General features: G+C 38.7%; 1 protein-coding gene across 1 annotated transcript in view; it reads left to right on the top strand.

Moving 5' to 3' along the window:
* nadsyn1 (NAD synthetase 1) overlaps window positions 1-16,719 on the top strand; it is a 39,808-nt gene extending 23,089 nt beyond the window's left edge. The window contains exons 8-21 of the mRNA XM_077564831.1: window positions 35-152; window positions 1,253-1,384; window positions 1,883-1,954; window positions 3,254-3,378; window positions 3,462-3,510; window positions 3,642-3,744; window positions 3,923-4,091; window positions 9,028-9,163; window positions 9,246-9,352; window positions 10,834-10,965; window positions 11,290-11,359; window positions 12,017-12,145; window positions 14,136-14,312; window positions 14,404-16,719. Of these exons, the coding sequence (XP_077420957.1) occupies window positions 35-152; window positions 1,253-1,384; window positions 1,883-1,954; window positions 3,254-3,378; window positions 3,462-3,510; window positions 3,642-3,744; window positions 3,923-4,091; window positions 9,028-9,163; window positions 9,246-9,352; window positions 10,834-10,965; window positions 11,290-11,359; window positions 12,017-12,145; window positions 14,136-14,312; window positions 14,404-14,436 (1,552 nt within the window). The 3' untranslated portion in view covers window positions 14,437-16,719. The remainder of the gene's footprint in view (window positions 1-34; window positions 153-1,252; window positions 1,385-1,882; window positions 1,955-3,253; window positions 3,379-3,461; window positions 3,511-3,641; window positions 3,745-3,922; window positions 4,092-9,027; window positions 9,164-9,245; window positions 9,353-10,833; window positions 10,966-11,289; window positions 11,360-12,016; window positions 12,146-14,135; window positions 14,313-14,403) is intronic.
* Window positions 16,720-17,405: the final 686 nt, after the last annotated feature.

Raw genomic sequence — 17,405 nt, 5'->3', positions numbered from 1 at the left:
CAATTGCTCTTTAATTAATGACTCTTTTATTTAGCCCTCATAGTCAGATGGGTCTTGATGGGGTTGAAATCTTTACAAATTCCTCTGCAAGCAACCATGAGCTCCGCAAAGCAGACCAAAGACTCAACTTGATCAAGTCAGCCACCACCAAGGTAGATAACTTAAAACCATTTCATGCACAAGTCATGGTAACCTTTATCAGGATTTTTTTCTCAACTTTTTTTATAACTCTTTAGGAATGAAAAAAAAGAATAATCCCCTTCATTTTTTTTAAACATACATTCGGTGACATGTCCACTAGGGTGGATAACGTGCACCTGAGCAACTGATGAAATATGTTTATATATGTATGTTTCCTTCCTTGCACGTCACATCTGTCGGCCATCTTGTTGTCGATCTATTTTTATTTTTTTTGCACTTACAAATGTCGACCACTGGATGGCAGTGCATGTCAAGACTACACTTGTGTCCACTAGAGTGGCCAATGGCCAACTGTGGCAAAAAGATTCATTTATATAATAGAAAACAACGTTTTAATAGCTGTCCACTGTAGTAACCACTATCTATGAAAGGGTTAACATGGCAAAAGATGACTAGGAAACAACATTTCACCTTATATGTTGACTTTTTTACATGGTGAACAGTTCTGCGACTGCTATACTTTTTAATCAGATTAATATTTCTAATTGAACTAAATTGAAATGCCATGAATCCATTGCAGTGCAACATCCCCACCCCCCCAAAAATGGTGAGCCTCTTGCCAAGCTGTCCCACCCCTGTCAAAATCTTGCTTTGCTGTATTGTGACGCTTTGTCACGTGCACTATCACAGACTTTCTGCTGTCTTAGCACGAGAACCTGATCGGCAAAAATTTACTTAATACGTCACTCGCAGGAGCAGCACAAGCAGACACACAGCCAAAGTAAAAACAAAAAATGAAATATGAAGAGATAAGACCTCCTGTCAAAACAGGCCAATTTCAGCTATAATTATTGGTCTTTGGGGTTTCAATACTTTTGTTCACCTAAATATGTTGTTTCATGACAAATAATGTTGCAACTGGATAATTGATGGATGGACGTATACTATTCTTTTTCATATCCAGTACTGTGAATACCCGAAAATAAAAGCTGAACTTTATTTACTAATAAAGGAGTTATTGACTAGATTATAGGATCTATCCAATGGGCTATCCATAGTATTGATAAATTTGCATACCTCTACACTCTGTGTATTTTGTGTGTACTTACAGAGTGGAGGTATCTACCTGTATGCAAATCAGAGGGGATGTGATGGAGACAGACTGTATTATGATGGTTGTGCCATGGTGGTCGTTAACGGGGACGTTGTGGCACATGGAGCACAGTTTTCCTTAAATGACGTGGTAAGTCTGGAAATTAACGGTTTATAGTATTTCTTGAGATGGGATGTGATCTGACTCTACACTTATTTATGCGCACATTCACTATGGATAATTGTGTCTTCAATTAACTAATCAATACTGAAGAAGAAGAAACTTGACTTGATGGAGCAATTCTTGACAAGCACAGGGAGAACATCAAATTCCTAACAGAAATCCAAAATAATCCCACAACCATTTTGCTGTAAAACGATGACTACACATTATTACACTGTGCTACCATGTGTTTATGCTTGAATAAATTATTAAAAGTCATAGAAAAAGCAGTAGTAATCTATCCATCTATCCATTTTATATATACTTTCTTAGAACATCTTGTAAAAACGCCTATTTACAGATTGCCAATCACTGGATTTTTGTTACAACTGCCCTCTTGGAAAAAGTAAATTTAACTGTAAATGTTATTTGGAGATAATATCACTTCATGTCAAATGCAGCACTTGTCATTGCTTTTTTTTTTAGGAGGTGGTAACAGCCACTTTGGACCTAGAGGATGTGCGCTGCTATAGAGGAGAGTCATGTCAGCCGCAGATGGTGAGCAACTTTTACAAACTATATTACTTCAAGGCTACACTTGTGGTCACAACTTCATGTGTAGTTATTAAGCCTGTGTTTCGACGTCCTCGGGTTAAGGTTAGAGCGCTCCACTCACATAAATTCAGCTGTTTACTTTCTTTGTACCGCCTGCACTGGAATCCGTTTTTTGGGGCAATCTGAATAACTAAACGGTAAATTCAACAACGTTCCTAGTTTCCCAATGGGCTGAGTGAACCAGCGCGCACAGAGCGTGTTTCCGAACACTTCCACGATGAGGGACCAGCGGGGCGGGTGGGGTGTCTTGTTGTGTTTTTTTTTTTTTAAACAAATTTCCCCATAAAAAAATGACATTTCTCAGAAAAATAGCAAGAAAACCTGTAAAATAGTAAGGTAAAAAAGAGACCAAGATAAATTCTATAAATATGCTTGGCCATAGGATATAAGAACACAGAGTTGAGTCAAACTTTTCTTTTGCAAAAGGAGAAGGTCTTTGGCTCATTCACTTATCCTTCTGACCAAAAGAGCCCCTCTCCCTCTTTATTGTAGCTCACGCAGGGTGTTTTACAAGCCTACAAAAAAAAATTCCACCTGCAGGCAAGTAACCCACTCCTCCCCACAGGTTGGGAAATTTCCACTAAACAACATTATAATACCTTCTTACTACACTGTCGACTAAGTAAATACTAATTATTGGGTATGCAGGTTATACTGTATGTGTTTAAATGAGATAACATACTGTATACATTTTCCATTATAAGTCATTTGAAAACCACAGTGTGACCTATAATCTGTACAACCCAACTGAAAATAAATGAAATATTAATATTTGCACCTTTTGAACAATGACATCTTGGAAGATTTGTAAGGGCTATAGCGTGTAATGCAAGATGTGACTACAAAATTATTATAGGCGCGTTAAATGGTGACAGGTGTGTGCTGACTGCCATTTAAAATTAGCTTCAATTAATTAGAAACACAGGCACCCCCCTAGTATTAAGATGGTGTGCACTTTTGTGCGCAATTGTTTATTTTTCCTTCCCCTCTCTAAAAGATTTAATTATATTTTTCAGTTAAGTTGCATTTGTTATTGGTAACATTATAAGTGAAAGTTTTACCTTGGTCTCATTTTTTTATATCACAAAACCTGGCAGTTAGACGGGGGGGTAAACGTTTTTTATTTTTTATAGATATTGTACACATTTTATTCATTTGAGAGAAGCACCCAGTATTACATCACTGCACAAACAGTACTTTCACGTATGTAATAATATTGTTGTTTGTGCTTCTCTGACCCAGGGAAGTGAATCCAAACCATGTTATAGGATCAAAGTAGACTTTTCTCTATCCAGTAGTGATGATATCTGCCTCCCCACCTTCCAACCGATAACATGGCACTTTCATACACCAGAGGAAGAAATCAGGTACACAGCATTTTGTGGACTTGCGTGTGGCATGTGTAGCTGTTCAGTGAAGCACTTCTCCGTTGATTCTTGTGTATTTTCAGCCTTGGACCAGCCTGCTGGCTATGGGACTACTTAAGGAGGAGTGGACAGGTGAGATTGAAAGCCCATGTAAATATGTATTATGTTACATAAAATGATGTTTTTCTTTCATTTTGCTTGTCAACAAGCAATATGACTATGTAATACTTAACTTGTATGATGAATTTACTCTACCTTTTTAGGGTGGCTTCCTGTTGCCTTTGAGCGGAGGTGTTGATAGCTCCTCAGTTGCCTGTATTGTCTACTCTATGTGTGTGCTGGTCTGCAAGGCTATAGAAAATGGCAGTAAGTAGAAATCCTTTTTTTTTTTTTTGTGGCCAGTGTTATTTTAGACAATCATAATTCATTCATGAAAGAATTATGTATTAGACAAACATAATTCATTCATTTAAAATAAAATGTATGTATTTGTATACATGTATTAATACAGCCTTGCTTTCCTTTGATCTTTCCATCCTCCTAGATAACCAGGTACTGGAAGATGTTCGCAGGTTAACTGGAGATGAAAACTTCTTTCCTCAGCACCCAAGGGACCTCTGTGGTCATATATTTACTACTTGCTACATGGGCAGTGAAAACTCATCAGTAGACACTTGCAACCGGGCCAAAGAGTTGGCCAGTCAGATTGGGAGGTATGCAAGATCAAAAGTCTTTAGTGTACAGTAACTTACAGTATTTACATGAACCATGGCAGAAAAACAGTGTGTGACTTTGTCCGAAGAGGCAGAACAGCTGTGTCCTCAAATTCAATCTTATTTTAATTAACTATGCCAATGTCATCTCTGCTTGGGGAGCTCAACATGCTTTTTCAAGAGTGTAAACAAAGACAGTTAATTTAAGACTGAGTGTCTTGTGGCTAAATTTGCCTTAAAGGAATACTTGACTAATTTTGCCATTTTCAGTATTAAGGAGTTAAAATTTTGTCTATATATAATGTGATAACTTCATTCTTTTTTATGTCCAATTAATATGTCTAAAACACGTGTTGCAATTTGCTGTCGACTGAAGATTTCATAATGCATGCTCAGGGCTAAGGTAACGACCAATCACGGTTCGACTCTTTTTTTTGGGTGTGGACATGTGATGTTAGCAAACTGAGCCATGATTGATGATTAAAGGCATTCATTGTACATGAAAAATAATGAACTTATCACATTACTTGTAGACAAAATAGTAACTTATTTTTACAAGAGACACAAGCCCAAATCACGGGACTCAGTGATGACCACCTGCAGGCCTCAGCTGTGGAATGTAAGCGTTGGCTGACCTATTGGGACACTACATGGGCTAAATACGTTTGCAAAGTTGTCCTTTGGGCATCTGTAGCAGGAAGATGGCGGTGAAACATGGCAGCCTCTTGCAAAGTGACACTCCAGCCATATATTATTAGTGAATACTAGACCTACGGTTATATATAAAATAAATGTATGTTGATCTAATAGAACAGATTTTTCTGCATATTATTGAAATCAATATGGGTTTTTAAATTGAATGAATTATTACTTCAACACTAGATGGCGCTAAAGATTACACACTGTGGCTTTAGGTTACCTTATTTTATAAGTATTTCATTTCTTTTTTTGGGGTTAAAGTAATATTGCTAGACAATATCTTAAGTTTCTACGGATGGGACAAGATCTCGTACTACGAGATCTCGCAGGTTGAGAACGCCACAAGATTTATTGTCCCTGCAAAGATGAGATCTATTATTTTTCTAGGCATTTTTATGTATCCGGTATTTAGCGTACACTGTCTGTAAGACTGTCACAGCAACACTTGTTCATGACGGTAACACGCGGTGAGAGGGCCAACTTAAAAAAACAAAAAAACAAAAGCCTTGCTATACCATTAATAATGTACATCAATTCCTTGTACGGCGTACTGACGATTTGACTCGTCGTTGACGTCCGCACACAGCATAGTCTTGAAATCAAGTTCAATTGATAATTGCGGACGCAAAAAACCCAAAAAAAACTACTTAACTCTTTGACTGCCAAAAACGTTAAATGACGTTTAGTAAAAACCTACGGAGGGCCGCCAAGGACGTTAAAAGACATTCTCCAATTATTTTTTTTATTTTTTGGGGAAACGGGTGGAGGAAAGCCTTGCCCAGCTGTGGTGAAAGTTTCAAGCAGATCTAGTAGTTAGCCTAATGACTATTTTTGGCCCCTAGATGGCAGCAATGACTCTCTTTTGACAAGATTGGGTAGGCGTCAGTAGAAGACGTGAGGCGGAGCTAGAGGGGACAATGGCTGGGGAAGGGAAGAGAACATGGCGACCGGTTGCAAGCAGCTCACGCTCGACCTGTTTTTTTCAAAGACGAAAAGCATCGACCAACGCTAAAGAGCACATTGTTGACGACGATGATCATCATCATCGATGATGATGATGGTAACTCCGAGGTTGGAAGCGTTGACGCGGCAGTAGAAGACGTGAGGTGGAGCTAGATGGCTGAGGAAGCAAACAATGGCGACCGGTTGCAAGCAGCTCACACTTGGGAATTTTTTTCAAAGACGAAAGGCATCGACCAACGCTAAAGAGCACATTGATGACGACGATGATCATCATCGATGATGATGATGGTGGCTCCGAGGTTGACGCCGAAGTTGGAAGCGCTGACGCAGCGGCTATGACGACGTCATAAAGGTTCACGGGCTAGCGATGCTAACACCGGAAAAAGCGGAGCACAACCGAGCACGCTCAGGCCGACGTTCAATCAGACGACGAAGAGTGCCCCGAGTCCAATGCATATTCATCGGAGTAGTGGGTACAGTCTGCTACTTGCTATTCCCCGGAAAAAAAGGCCGTTAAGAAAGTGTAACGTCTGCACGCGAAAGGAGCCATCGCAAGTGAAACTAATCTGTTGTGCAAATCCTGCTGCGTCTCCTTGCACCCATGGGAGCGTTACAAAAAGAAAAACTGTATTTGAAACATCCACATAATTGTAAATAGTATCACAGTTGCACACATTTGTAAATAGTTTGCGAAATTGTTTTGTCAAATTGTTACACTGTTGAATGGAAATAAATGTATTTTGCAACCAAAAAACACTTTTTCATTGTTGGTGATAGCGTTTTACAGAAGTAAAGCACTATTTAGGTGTTTGTGGCATCATTCATGGACAAAAAGAAGTGTACAATTCACTAGAGTAACATCGTTTCACAAAAAGCTCTTTTTCTCCGCTTTTTGTTTCAAAACCGAGCATTTCGGTGAAACTAACCATTTTCTATTGTTGATTACTGAAGAACGGAATAGGGTAGAAACAAACTTTTTTTTCTGATGAAAGATGAGAGTTCAATCTTTCATTTGGTAGTATGTGTTTCCATAGTCCAAACACAAAATTTTCTGTGGACCTTGAAAGATCAGTCAAAATGCTTAAATCGTCTGGCACTGGCGACATCCCGTTTGTGAAAACGTCTGGCAGTCAAAGAGCTGTCTGCACTGCTTGAAGCCAATTGCCACCAACAGATTTGCATCAGATGAGTCTTGCACGCACACTCATTAAAATATCAATCAGATAGTGCCTGACACAAAAGATTACAAGCCTCACTTTAAGACAACAGCTCTCCTCAACCTTTAATCCCTCAGGCCTGTGTTCACTCAAGTAAGGAGTAGGAGGGAAGATTAAAAACTTTTACAGAAAGCAAGATATGGAGAACCTGGTTTTCAACATTCCTATCTCACACACACACACACACACACACACACACACACACACACACACACGCAATTTACCCTGGGCATTTTATAACAAAGAATATTCCCTCCAAATCACACACACACCACACAGACATCACACAATACACAGCCAAATCCATCTTCCAGTACAGACACTCCATCACTTACGTACTTCCACATCTTATAATGAAATGCAATACGTATAAACCATTATCATTAATTCAGTGACGTCTCACTTGTGGTACCAGTTCAATAGGTTATAATTTTCCAGCAACGTTGCTCATCACTCCTCCAAAAAATAAAACAATAAATACTGCAGTCTAGCGATTCCTTAGTCAAGGTATAAAACCAAAACGTCAACCTGTGCCTCTTAAACTTCATAAAACAAATATCAATGATCTCTCGATTACTAATAAGCAACCTGTTCCCCTTAAAATTCATAAAATAAATATCATTGATCTATTGATTCCTTCACAGCAGTGGAAGTTTCTTCCAACTTCACATCTCACCTCAATTTAGCAATTGCCTCAGAAATGCACGGACTTAAGATCTCTCAAATTCCTCACCGAACGAGACTGCCATGTGTTTTCCGTAATTTAATAAAAACGCTGCTTCATCCTGTACACCACTCATTTTAATTCAAAAGCTGCGCACAATCCATCGTAACGTTACTTCCTTATAGTTAACCTAGGTAGCCACGACACAAACTCGTCGTGTAGATTTCAACATCGTAGGGAAAACAAACACAAAGACCTCGTGCCGCCGAATTCCCACAACGGAACGAAACAAACAAACGCGTATTTTAAACATAACTAATACCTGTTCACTCAGATCTCACGTACAACTTAGTTAAATTTAGCTGACGATGGCTGTCGCAGAGTTCTCCACAGACAGGAATCCATTTTTCAACGAGGATAATTTGTCCTCTTATCGTTATTAACTTGGCGTCATGGTTCCTGTCCGTCAAGGACTCCGCACACATGCCACGGCGAATCTCGAACGTCGGGTCCCCATTTGTTGTAAGATGATTTCTTACTTTTCTCGTGTTCATGATGTTGATTATCAAAACAGACAATGAGATCGATGAATTCATGCTTTTCCTTAAGGATTTATTATCACAAGCTTGTGGACAGATAAGATGCAGCCATGCGGCTCCAACTCGTCCCTCATCTGTGACGCCCCTCCCATAGCTAGTCACTAATATCCGTCCGTCCTTCTGAAAGTCCCTCCCCTCCCTCTGCTCTCCTCTCAGACAGTCACATGATACCTCAATACAAATCACCAAATGCTCCCCCTTCTTTTTTTCCCCACGCAGTCACAAGATGTTAAATAGAAGATCAGATAAGGGTTGAGTTGTTTTCAGAGCCAGACATTCTGGCGCCGGTTGTAAAACACGAAGGGATCTAATTAACACATTCGCTTCGACCCCTCACATCATTTGAATTCTCACACAGAACTATACTAAGTAAATCAAAGCAATTATGTCCAATTCTAAATAGTTATAACTAAATCAAAACAGTTATAATTAAATTGAAACAGAAGATGCACTTCAAGAGCTACATAGATTGTAAATTTTCTTGAAATAGATTACTTTCCACTAGATCTACTTACTGTCATTTTTTCACAACGGGGTTCAGTCCTTATCTCCTGGGATTAACAGGGTTTACTTTAATAGTATTTTAATTTATGTATCCAATAAACACCTAAGAATTTGAGATCGCAACACCCACTTAATGATTTTCTTCCCCTGTTCTTCAATTTTGTCATGTGTGGAAACAATTTGGAAAAACTCTGCATTAGACATCAAAGGCATAACATGTTTATGCAAATTTGTTTTCATACAATTGTTACTACGGAAATTAATTGTTTATTAATTCTTTGTGTTTTCAGCATACATATGAATGTAAATATAGACATGGCAGTGAAAGGCATTCTGGGTATTTTCTCAATGGTTACTGGGAGATGGCCTCAATTCCATGCCAATGGAGGAAGCCACAGGGAAAACTTGGCGCTGCAGAATGTACAGGTTTGTCATTCACTCAGACGGCATTACGTGTTCTACCTACTCACACAAAATGTTTGCATATGTACATGCATTGTGTTCATAGGCGAGGGTAAGGATGGTCCTGGCTTACTTGTTAGCCCAACTGAGTCTGTGGAGTAGAGGACAACCAGGTGGCTTACTTGTGCTTGGCTCAGCCAATGTAGATGAGAGGTAATGACTGATTATACTACAGAACGTTATACCTTCTCTGTGAAGTAGTAGGCTATTTGTTCTCTGCACATAACCCTCCTGTTATGTTGTGGGTCAAACTGACCCATTTGAAAGCTAAAGTAAATGTTGATAGTAGTTTTTCACTTCTACTTGGCTTATTAGGTATATTCAACATATTCAAGTAAATCTAAAACGTGATTTGTGAGCGTAACTATTGATTCAAATTGTTAGTGATGGGGTTAAAGTTTTTATTTATTTATGTTTTTTTGATAATTAAGCATAACCCAGGTTTTTACTGGTATTGGTATTAATACCGGTATATACCCGTATCCCCATACCATACTTGGTTTCCCTCAGGTATTCGGGTTTCCTCCTCAATAAAAAAGAAAACAAATTTACATTTGGTTAATTATTTTTGGTCGAGCAACCAAAGGAGCTAAAAGCTAGCTTTTTTTTTACCTCTGTTGTCAAATTAACTTTAGCTCTAGGGGTGCAAAATCATCCACAAAACAGGACATCAAAGTTATATTCATGATTATTTAATGTTGTACAGGATATCATTACCAGTGATAGCTGGGTAACTTGACATCCTAGGTAGTTTACGCTGAGTTTCATACTGCGAGCTCTGTGATGTTTCATCCATTTACACTAAGCAAACATAGCATCGTAACAGGCACTTTGAACTTTTGTTTTCATCTTTAGTGTAGCATTTTGTGTTGCCTGCGGCATCCTCAGAGTAAACAACCGTTCTGTTACAGACAGACAAACAAACCATATACAGTAAACAATTTACAGGTGCATTTATTAAAAATGGGAATTATTGTGCGGAATTACACAGAGAGAGAGAGAGACACCTTTTTTGTTTACCTCAGACTAAGCTTGAGACTTGTATACTTAAGCGTCGATAGTTGTGAAGTCCGCTTTTCTGCCTATTTTAATATGAGTATATCCTTCCATTGCATATTGTAGACCCTTTTGCCTCAATCTGGAAGATATTGCATTTGTATTGCTAAAAAAAAAAAAAAAAACTCACTGCCATACAATTTTCCCAACACATGCTCTCATACATTAATTTCCATACTAAGTGTCCAGAAAGTTGTCGGACCCGGAAGCGTTAACTTGATCCAGGCCCAACCACTGCCCACTGGTTCTCTTTAGATGCATAAAATGTTTTGCCATACATTGCATATGTAATATGTTGCAAATAAAATGTATACAGTATGCATTTGAATATGCGCTATAGGCTTTACAATAGCCATACACAGATGAGTAGTGTGAGAACTTGAGGCTTCTCATTAGTTTGACTCTTACAAAAGAATATTCATGAAGTTGACTTTTTGGTGAATGCATAGTTTGTCAAACCAGCGTGTATTGCTAAAATATTATCTACCAAAATACTTTATTTGCTAGCGAGTTTCTGAGCTATATTTTCAGGCCCACTTACAGTAAGTCTCTCCCTGACTTTTTTTTTTTTTAATCAGTCTGACAGGTTATTTTACTAAGTATGACTGCTCCAGTGCTGACATCAACCCAATTGGAGGGATTAGCAAAAATGACCTTAAGGGCTTCCTGCAGTACTGTGTGGAGAAATTTCAGCTCACAGCTCTGAGAAGGTGAGGTTTGCTGAGGTTTGCTGATATACTTTGGGTGATAGTAAACTGAGTTGAGTACTTAACAATAAATTGCATATGGGTATTTAGCTTTAAACCTGATTCATGCCCCAGAAGTGTCTGGCTCCTCTGAACATATTCTTTATGCAAAAGGTGGTACAAATATTATTTTCTACTTCTACGCTTATAATAAAGAAAATATTTTATAAAACATTTGAAGTATCTCAAAACATCTAGCATAAATGTTTCCTAACATCCCACGCCCTCCAATCTCATTCAGTTAGAGTATCAGCATTTCAGTTCCTACGTCATTTAATCTCATTACAGCATCTTGGCTGCTCCACCCACAGCTGAACTAGAGCCTCTGACTGATGGACAGGTGTTGCAGACAGATGAGGTACGAAATTAGAAACTGTTCTCAACAATAAAACTTTTCCAGCTTCCTCTCAATGCTCTAAACGTTTTTAGCTGATGATTATTTGCCTATTATTTGTGCTTTTACTGCTGTACAGATCAATTTAGGCTATTTTTATCTATACGCAATTAAATTCTCTCAGTTTTTAAAAGTAACTAAGTTACTTTACTTCATTTTATAAGTAACTAAATTACTTAAAGATGCATTGTGTAGCATGCATGCTCCACTAATGCCCAGATGAGTACAAATAGCCCTGACTTTTTCACTGTGACTGCGCCTATCAGCTTGTATCTTCCCTTAACTAACTATTGTTGTAACACAATGATAACCTTGCCCTGTTTCCGCTTTTTAGGAATGTGTACTGTCGCACACGTCACATTAAAAATGAGTGAATATTTGGAAATGAATAAATAAAATAAGTAACATTCATTACCAGCTTGGACAAAAAATGCCTTGTCTTTGTAGTGTATTCAATTGTATATACAGTAGGTTAAAACGATTTGCAAATCATTGTATTCTGTTTTTACTTACGTTTTACTCAACATCCCAACGTCATTGGAATTGGGGTTTGGACAATTACTACCTTATGAACAGCTGAGTAAGTCTTCTCGTATTCTCTAATTTTTCACCTCGTTGCAGGCTGACATGGGGATGACCTACTCTGAGTTATCAGTAATTGGACGACTAAGGAAGATCTCTAAATGTGGACCTTTCAGTATGTTCTGTAAACTTATTCACTTATGGAAGGATGTGCTGTCACCCACAGAGGTTAGTGAGCTGTAGTACACTAGTAGTACCGAAGAGTATATGATATGATGTATTAGTATATGATTCTATACAATTGAGGGTTTTTTTTTCAAGCCAGGTGTAGCTTTTTAAACAAGCACAAACAACCAAACAAAAGCCTGTAACAGAAAAAAAAAAAAGAGAAACAGAGCTTTAGTGGTCTAAAGATAAGCAATCATGGACTGTGGAACACTGGCTGAAAGTGATGTTCAGTGATGAATTGTGAATCTGCATTGGGCTAGGTGATTTCTTAAAATCAGGAGAGTAGTAATTTAAATAGAAATATATATTTTTTGTAACATTTGCCTTTTTTTCTCCAAAATTAGATTTGGTTAATAATCTTTCATTTGTATAGTGCTTTTCCACCACAAGGCCCTCAAAACTCAAAATAAATGTTTGCGTATGAAACTCAGAATATTTGTTGATGTCAAAATATTGGGGTCATTTTTTTTCCATTTTATTCAAGACGTCATAACATTAAAGGGATTACATCCACCGTTAACTATAGGCATATAATGATTAAATCTTACCTTTGACACCATGGCGATGTAATTTTTTATGAAATATTAGGTATTTTGCTGGTTCTTTTTCTAAAAGTAAAACGCCCGGTTCAGTAAAACCCCGCCTCTCCCCTTGTGGTTGCCGCGCCCCCTCTTGGCCGAGCCGGCTACTGCTGAAGATCTGCGTCTGAGCACTCCTTTGAATTGCCACGCAAGACATCAATTTTTCAATAAACAAAACAGCTCCTTGCCGCAAGAAATCGTGGAGGAGGAGAAGGGAGAAGAGACAGGCAAGAAGTGGGGCAGGGTGTGGGTGGTGGTGGCAATCAAAAGCGGGTCTTGAACCGTGTACCTACTATTTATTGCACAAAAGGTTTACATGTAGGGAGTCACAAGTGTGCCAGAACCTGGGATTTTAAGACGGCCAATTGTCATTGCACTTTGGCTACTTTTGTCACTATCCCATGGAGGTCTGAGAGAGTGGGCGTGCGTTTAGTCTACATAGGCGGTGCGGGGTGGATCTGCTCCTAATGATGTCAAACAGTGACCACAGCTAGCTTTCTCAAGTTGGTCCTGCAGGTTTTGGATATTTCCCTTCTTCAACACAGCTGATTCATGATCAGCTCTGCATAAGCCTGATAGCGATCCAGTTAATTGGAATCAGCTGCAGTTTGAGTCGAAACGCCTCTAAAACCTGCAGGACTCCGGCCCTCGAGGACCGCAGTTAGAATTTCTCATAGAGGGGCGAAAGGAGGAAAACACCACTTCGGTGAGGAATTAGCATTTTAAAATGGCTAAATGCTCCAAAAAGTCGATTTTTTGCATTGATGTCCCTTTAAATGTAGAAAGAACACATAACAGGTGCTCTTCAAATTTGTTTGTCAATAAAGAGCAAGAGCGTCAGGCAGAGCAAAACAAACCAAGTGAGCCCAAATACAGTAGTAGAGACAGAATGAGAGCGAGACAATTTACGCCCTCATTATGGAAAAGAAAGTAGCGAGAACCCGGTGTGTTACATTAAAACACCTGCGGCTTAGAGTCGCGTGTGGCTTGTATGTGTAACAAACTCGAGTATTCCCCAAATTTAGCTAGCGCGGCTTATAGTCAGGTGTGCCTTTATAGTCCAGCAATTACTGTAATAAAAATTCTAAGATGTGATTTAAATAAAATAATAATCATTTGACAGCTCTAGTCTGAAAAATTCTAATCTATTAAATTACTATGCAGATTGGGAAGCGCATAATACATGAGTAGAGAAACAATGCTTTTGAAGGGCGATTTAGGTTGTGGGCGTATTATATTCAAGAGCATATTATAGTTAAGAAATTACAATAGTAGATGCATTGTCATGTTTAATCTCATGTTGTTTGCATAATAGTTTTTTGTAAAAAGTGAATGGACACCAATGTGAAAAACAGCAGTTCATGCATTTTGTGCATTTAAAAATGACTTCATGTTTCCTCCTTTTTAAGGTTGCACATAAGGTTAAGCACTTCTTCAGGATGTACTCCATAAATCGCCATAAGATGACAACAGTGACTCCATCCTATCATGCTGAGAGCTATAGCCCTGACGACAACCGCTTTGATCTCCGTCCTTTCCTCTACAACACACGCTGGAACTGGCAGTTTCGATCAATTGACAGTCAGGTAACAAAGTCTAATGCGTAAGAGACCCAATTTCCTGTAACTTTATATTATTGGATGCCATAAAGAGCTTATTCTCTTTCTTTTTCCTCAGATATCACAGATGGCAGCAGAAATTCTAAATTAATAGGTGTTCATTTCCATGTAATATCTGTGCAGGTCAAAACATTACACATTTGTTGATTTGCTTCAAACTAAAATCGTAATAGAGCACAGTAAATAACTGTTTAAGTCAGTGATTCCCAACATTTGGGTTTGAAAATATTGGGACAGACCACCAAACAAAATTGTCACAGAAAGTGGAAACACATGTCAGTTGTATATTTTCTGCCATCTAGAAGATCATATATTTGTTCTTTCTATGACTATAAGTTGCTGGCATGGAAAGATGGACAAAGATACATTATTAGTTATACATAAATAATTTTTTGACCAGACAACTCATTCACTCTCAGCCATTTTCACTGAAGCAACCCCCTTCGCTCCCGGCTGTATGACTGGATTTTGACTAATTTTGCGAGGCCCTTAGAAAATTGTGTTCTATTGCTATAAAAACATGCCAAAATAAAGATTAGAGTCTCTTCTTTCATCAGGAAAAAAAAGTATATTTGTATCTGTTTCTGTTTTGCAGCAAATAGCATTAGAATATAGCTAAGCTTCATCATTATTCACAAATCAGTTTAAAACAGTGGGGGAAATACATACCTGCCAACTACTACGGTTTTGCCGTAATGAGTACGGTTTTCTTGAACCCATTACGGTGTTACGGTTGCATTACAAAAACTACGGTTTTCCCCTTGAAAAAAAAAAATTTAAAATCGTAAATAAAGAATGAAAAACATTCCACCACGAGATCGCGAAGTACAGACGCTCCCCAACATACGAACGAGTTCCGTTCCGAGCGGTCGTTCGTAAGTTGCTTCAGCGCTATATTTTGTATTATAATTTATGTTTAAAGCCTATATAAGTATATTGAAGGTTTATATAAGTATGTTTAAGGCTTGTATACAAATAAACGGCATTGGTTTGTACTGAAAAAAACTTTTAATAAAATAGAGAGAATACGTACAGTACAGTGCAATGTTAGAGAGAGAACGAGAGACACTTAATGGAAGAACACGTCGGAAGAAGTTGAGGGTCGAGGAGAAGAAGATGCGGGTTGGCGAGTATCTCCCTTGGAGGATTTATTCGAAACTGGCCGAAAGAAGCGATCCAACGACGACTGCACAGCTTCCTTTTTTTTCTTCATAAATGACGCGGTAGCACTGTGTGGCATCATTTATTTGATTTGCAACCTTTGGGCAAGGTTCGATGTTTGGGTCTTGCTGCTCGAAGAGTGCGAGGGCTTTATCTATCAGCGAAAACCCCTCCGCCAACAGTTTCGCCTCGAATTTCTTCACGGGGGGAAGTGTTTCTTCCTCCTCCTCCTCGACACGTTGCAGAGCCTCCAATGAGCTCTCACAGCGCCAAGCGGCGGTATTAGCGGCGGAAAGAAGCACTACGCGCAATACAAAATCTTAACTTACAGCATCTCTTTACGGACATTTTTCGACATGTACTGTACGCGCAGACATGTTCGTATGTACCGTTGTTCGTAACTCGAAAGTTCGTAAGTAGGGGAGCGTCTGTACCATTTCAAACAAAGGCTATCGGTACTGCCAGTCGTCTGCGCATGCGCGAGGTTTATTTTTAGCTCAATTGGCTCAATTCCTCTTCAAAGTGGCCAAGTCTGTGTTGGTGATTTATCACAGCAACGCAGACTGTGAACGGATCTTCAGTCATGTCAACAAGAACAAGACGGAGTTCCGGGCAAGTCTATCGACCAAAGTGCTTGGCAGCCTGATGACGAGGAAAATGATGATGACATCATCTGGATACAAGTGCCACAGTGTGACCCATTCGAAAGACCAGTTGAAAAAATCAAAACGATGCACAATGGAGAACAAATAATGCTTAGGCTGTAGCTTGTATAACATGGAGAACATTTGGATATCATTCATTTATGAGGGTTTTCTATGACTTTGTTATATTAAATAAATTGTTGAGCTTTAAAGAACTTTCTTTTGATTATTTCCATCAGTACAGTTAAGGTAAATTGACAGTAAACATGAGGTTGTGATTGTGAAAAAAATGTAAAATTTGTTACTTCTTAGCTGCATTTTAAGCCCTGAAAATGCTAAAAATCCTTTGGCTTCAGGGGGGCTTCACCCCCCTGAACCCCCCACCGGACGTCGACATGCGGCCCCTGGACCCTAGCTACTAGGCTTTTTCACTTTCAAAAGTTGGCAGGTATGGAAATAGCTTTTTGCAACATGGCCCTGGTTGATCTCTTTTGCTCTGCTGCCACCCGCTGGCCGTTTTTGTAATAACTACCATTTCTTCAATTGTATTCTGCAGTTGAGAAGCTTCTGTATGAAATTGCCACCTATACCAATAAATGAGACTGTATGATTACAATTAGCTACATGTAGAAAGAGAGGATTTGGGCATCATACACTTACCGGTAATAATGTTTTCTGACTTTCAAGATTGACCAACTGGGTGTTGAATTTGAAGTTGGTTGTAATATAACAAATGGGCTGGCTATAGAATTATACATACTTGCAGTTTGGTAAGTGGATGGATGGAGCGACAAAAAAAGTAATTATTGGCTGAAACACTTCAGAATTCACCCCACTGTTTTTGTCAGCAGTCACATCATCAAAAAACATAAAGGAAGCAAATTGGGGACATGGACACAATTATCTCAAAATCTTATTGGCTGTAAACACCACCAGAATGGATTTGAAATGAGATGAACAGTATTTGCTTTAAGTGAATACTTTCAGTTTTAATGTGAGAGTATTTACATCCAAATCAGTTGATTGATGGAGGAATTACAAGAGTTTGTTCAACTGTTCCATGGCCAGGTGGGCATCTACTGCCACCAACGGATTTGGTTCCATTGTATTTTTTGATGATGTGGCTACTGACAAAAGCAGCTGGATGAATTCTGAAGTGTTGAGAGCAATATGATCTACTTATATTCAGCCTGTTTTACAAGACTCACTGGACAGTGGGAAATGACCAGAAGCATACTGTGAAAGCAAAGTTATT

Source organism: Vanacampus margaritifer, chromosome 4, assembly GCF_051991255.1.
Source record: "Vanacampus margaritifer isolate UIUO_Vmar chromosome 4, RoL_Vmar_1.0, whole genome shotgun sequence".
NCBI classification, from domain to species: domain Eukaryota; kingdom Metazoa; phylum Chordata; class Actinopteri; order Syngnathiformes; family Syngnathidae; genus Vanacampus; species Vanacampus margaritifer.
Note: the sequence above shows the minus strand (reverse complement) of the source record. Positions and strands in the feature narration are given on the sequence as shown.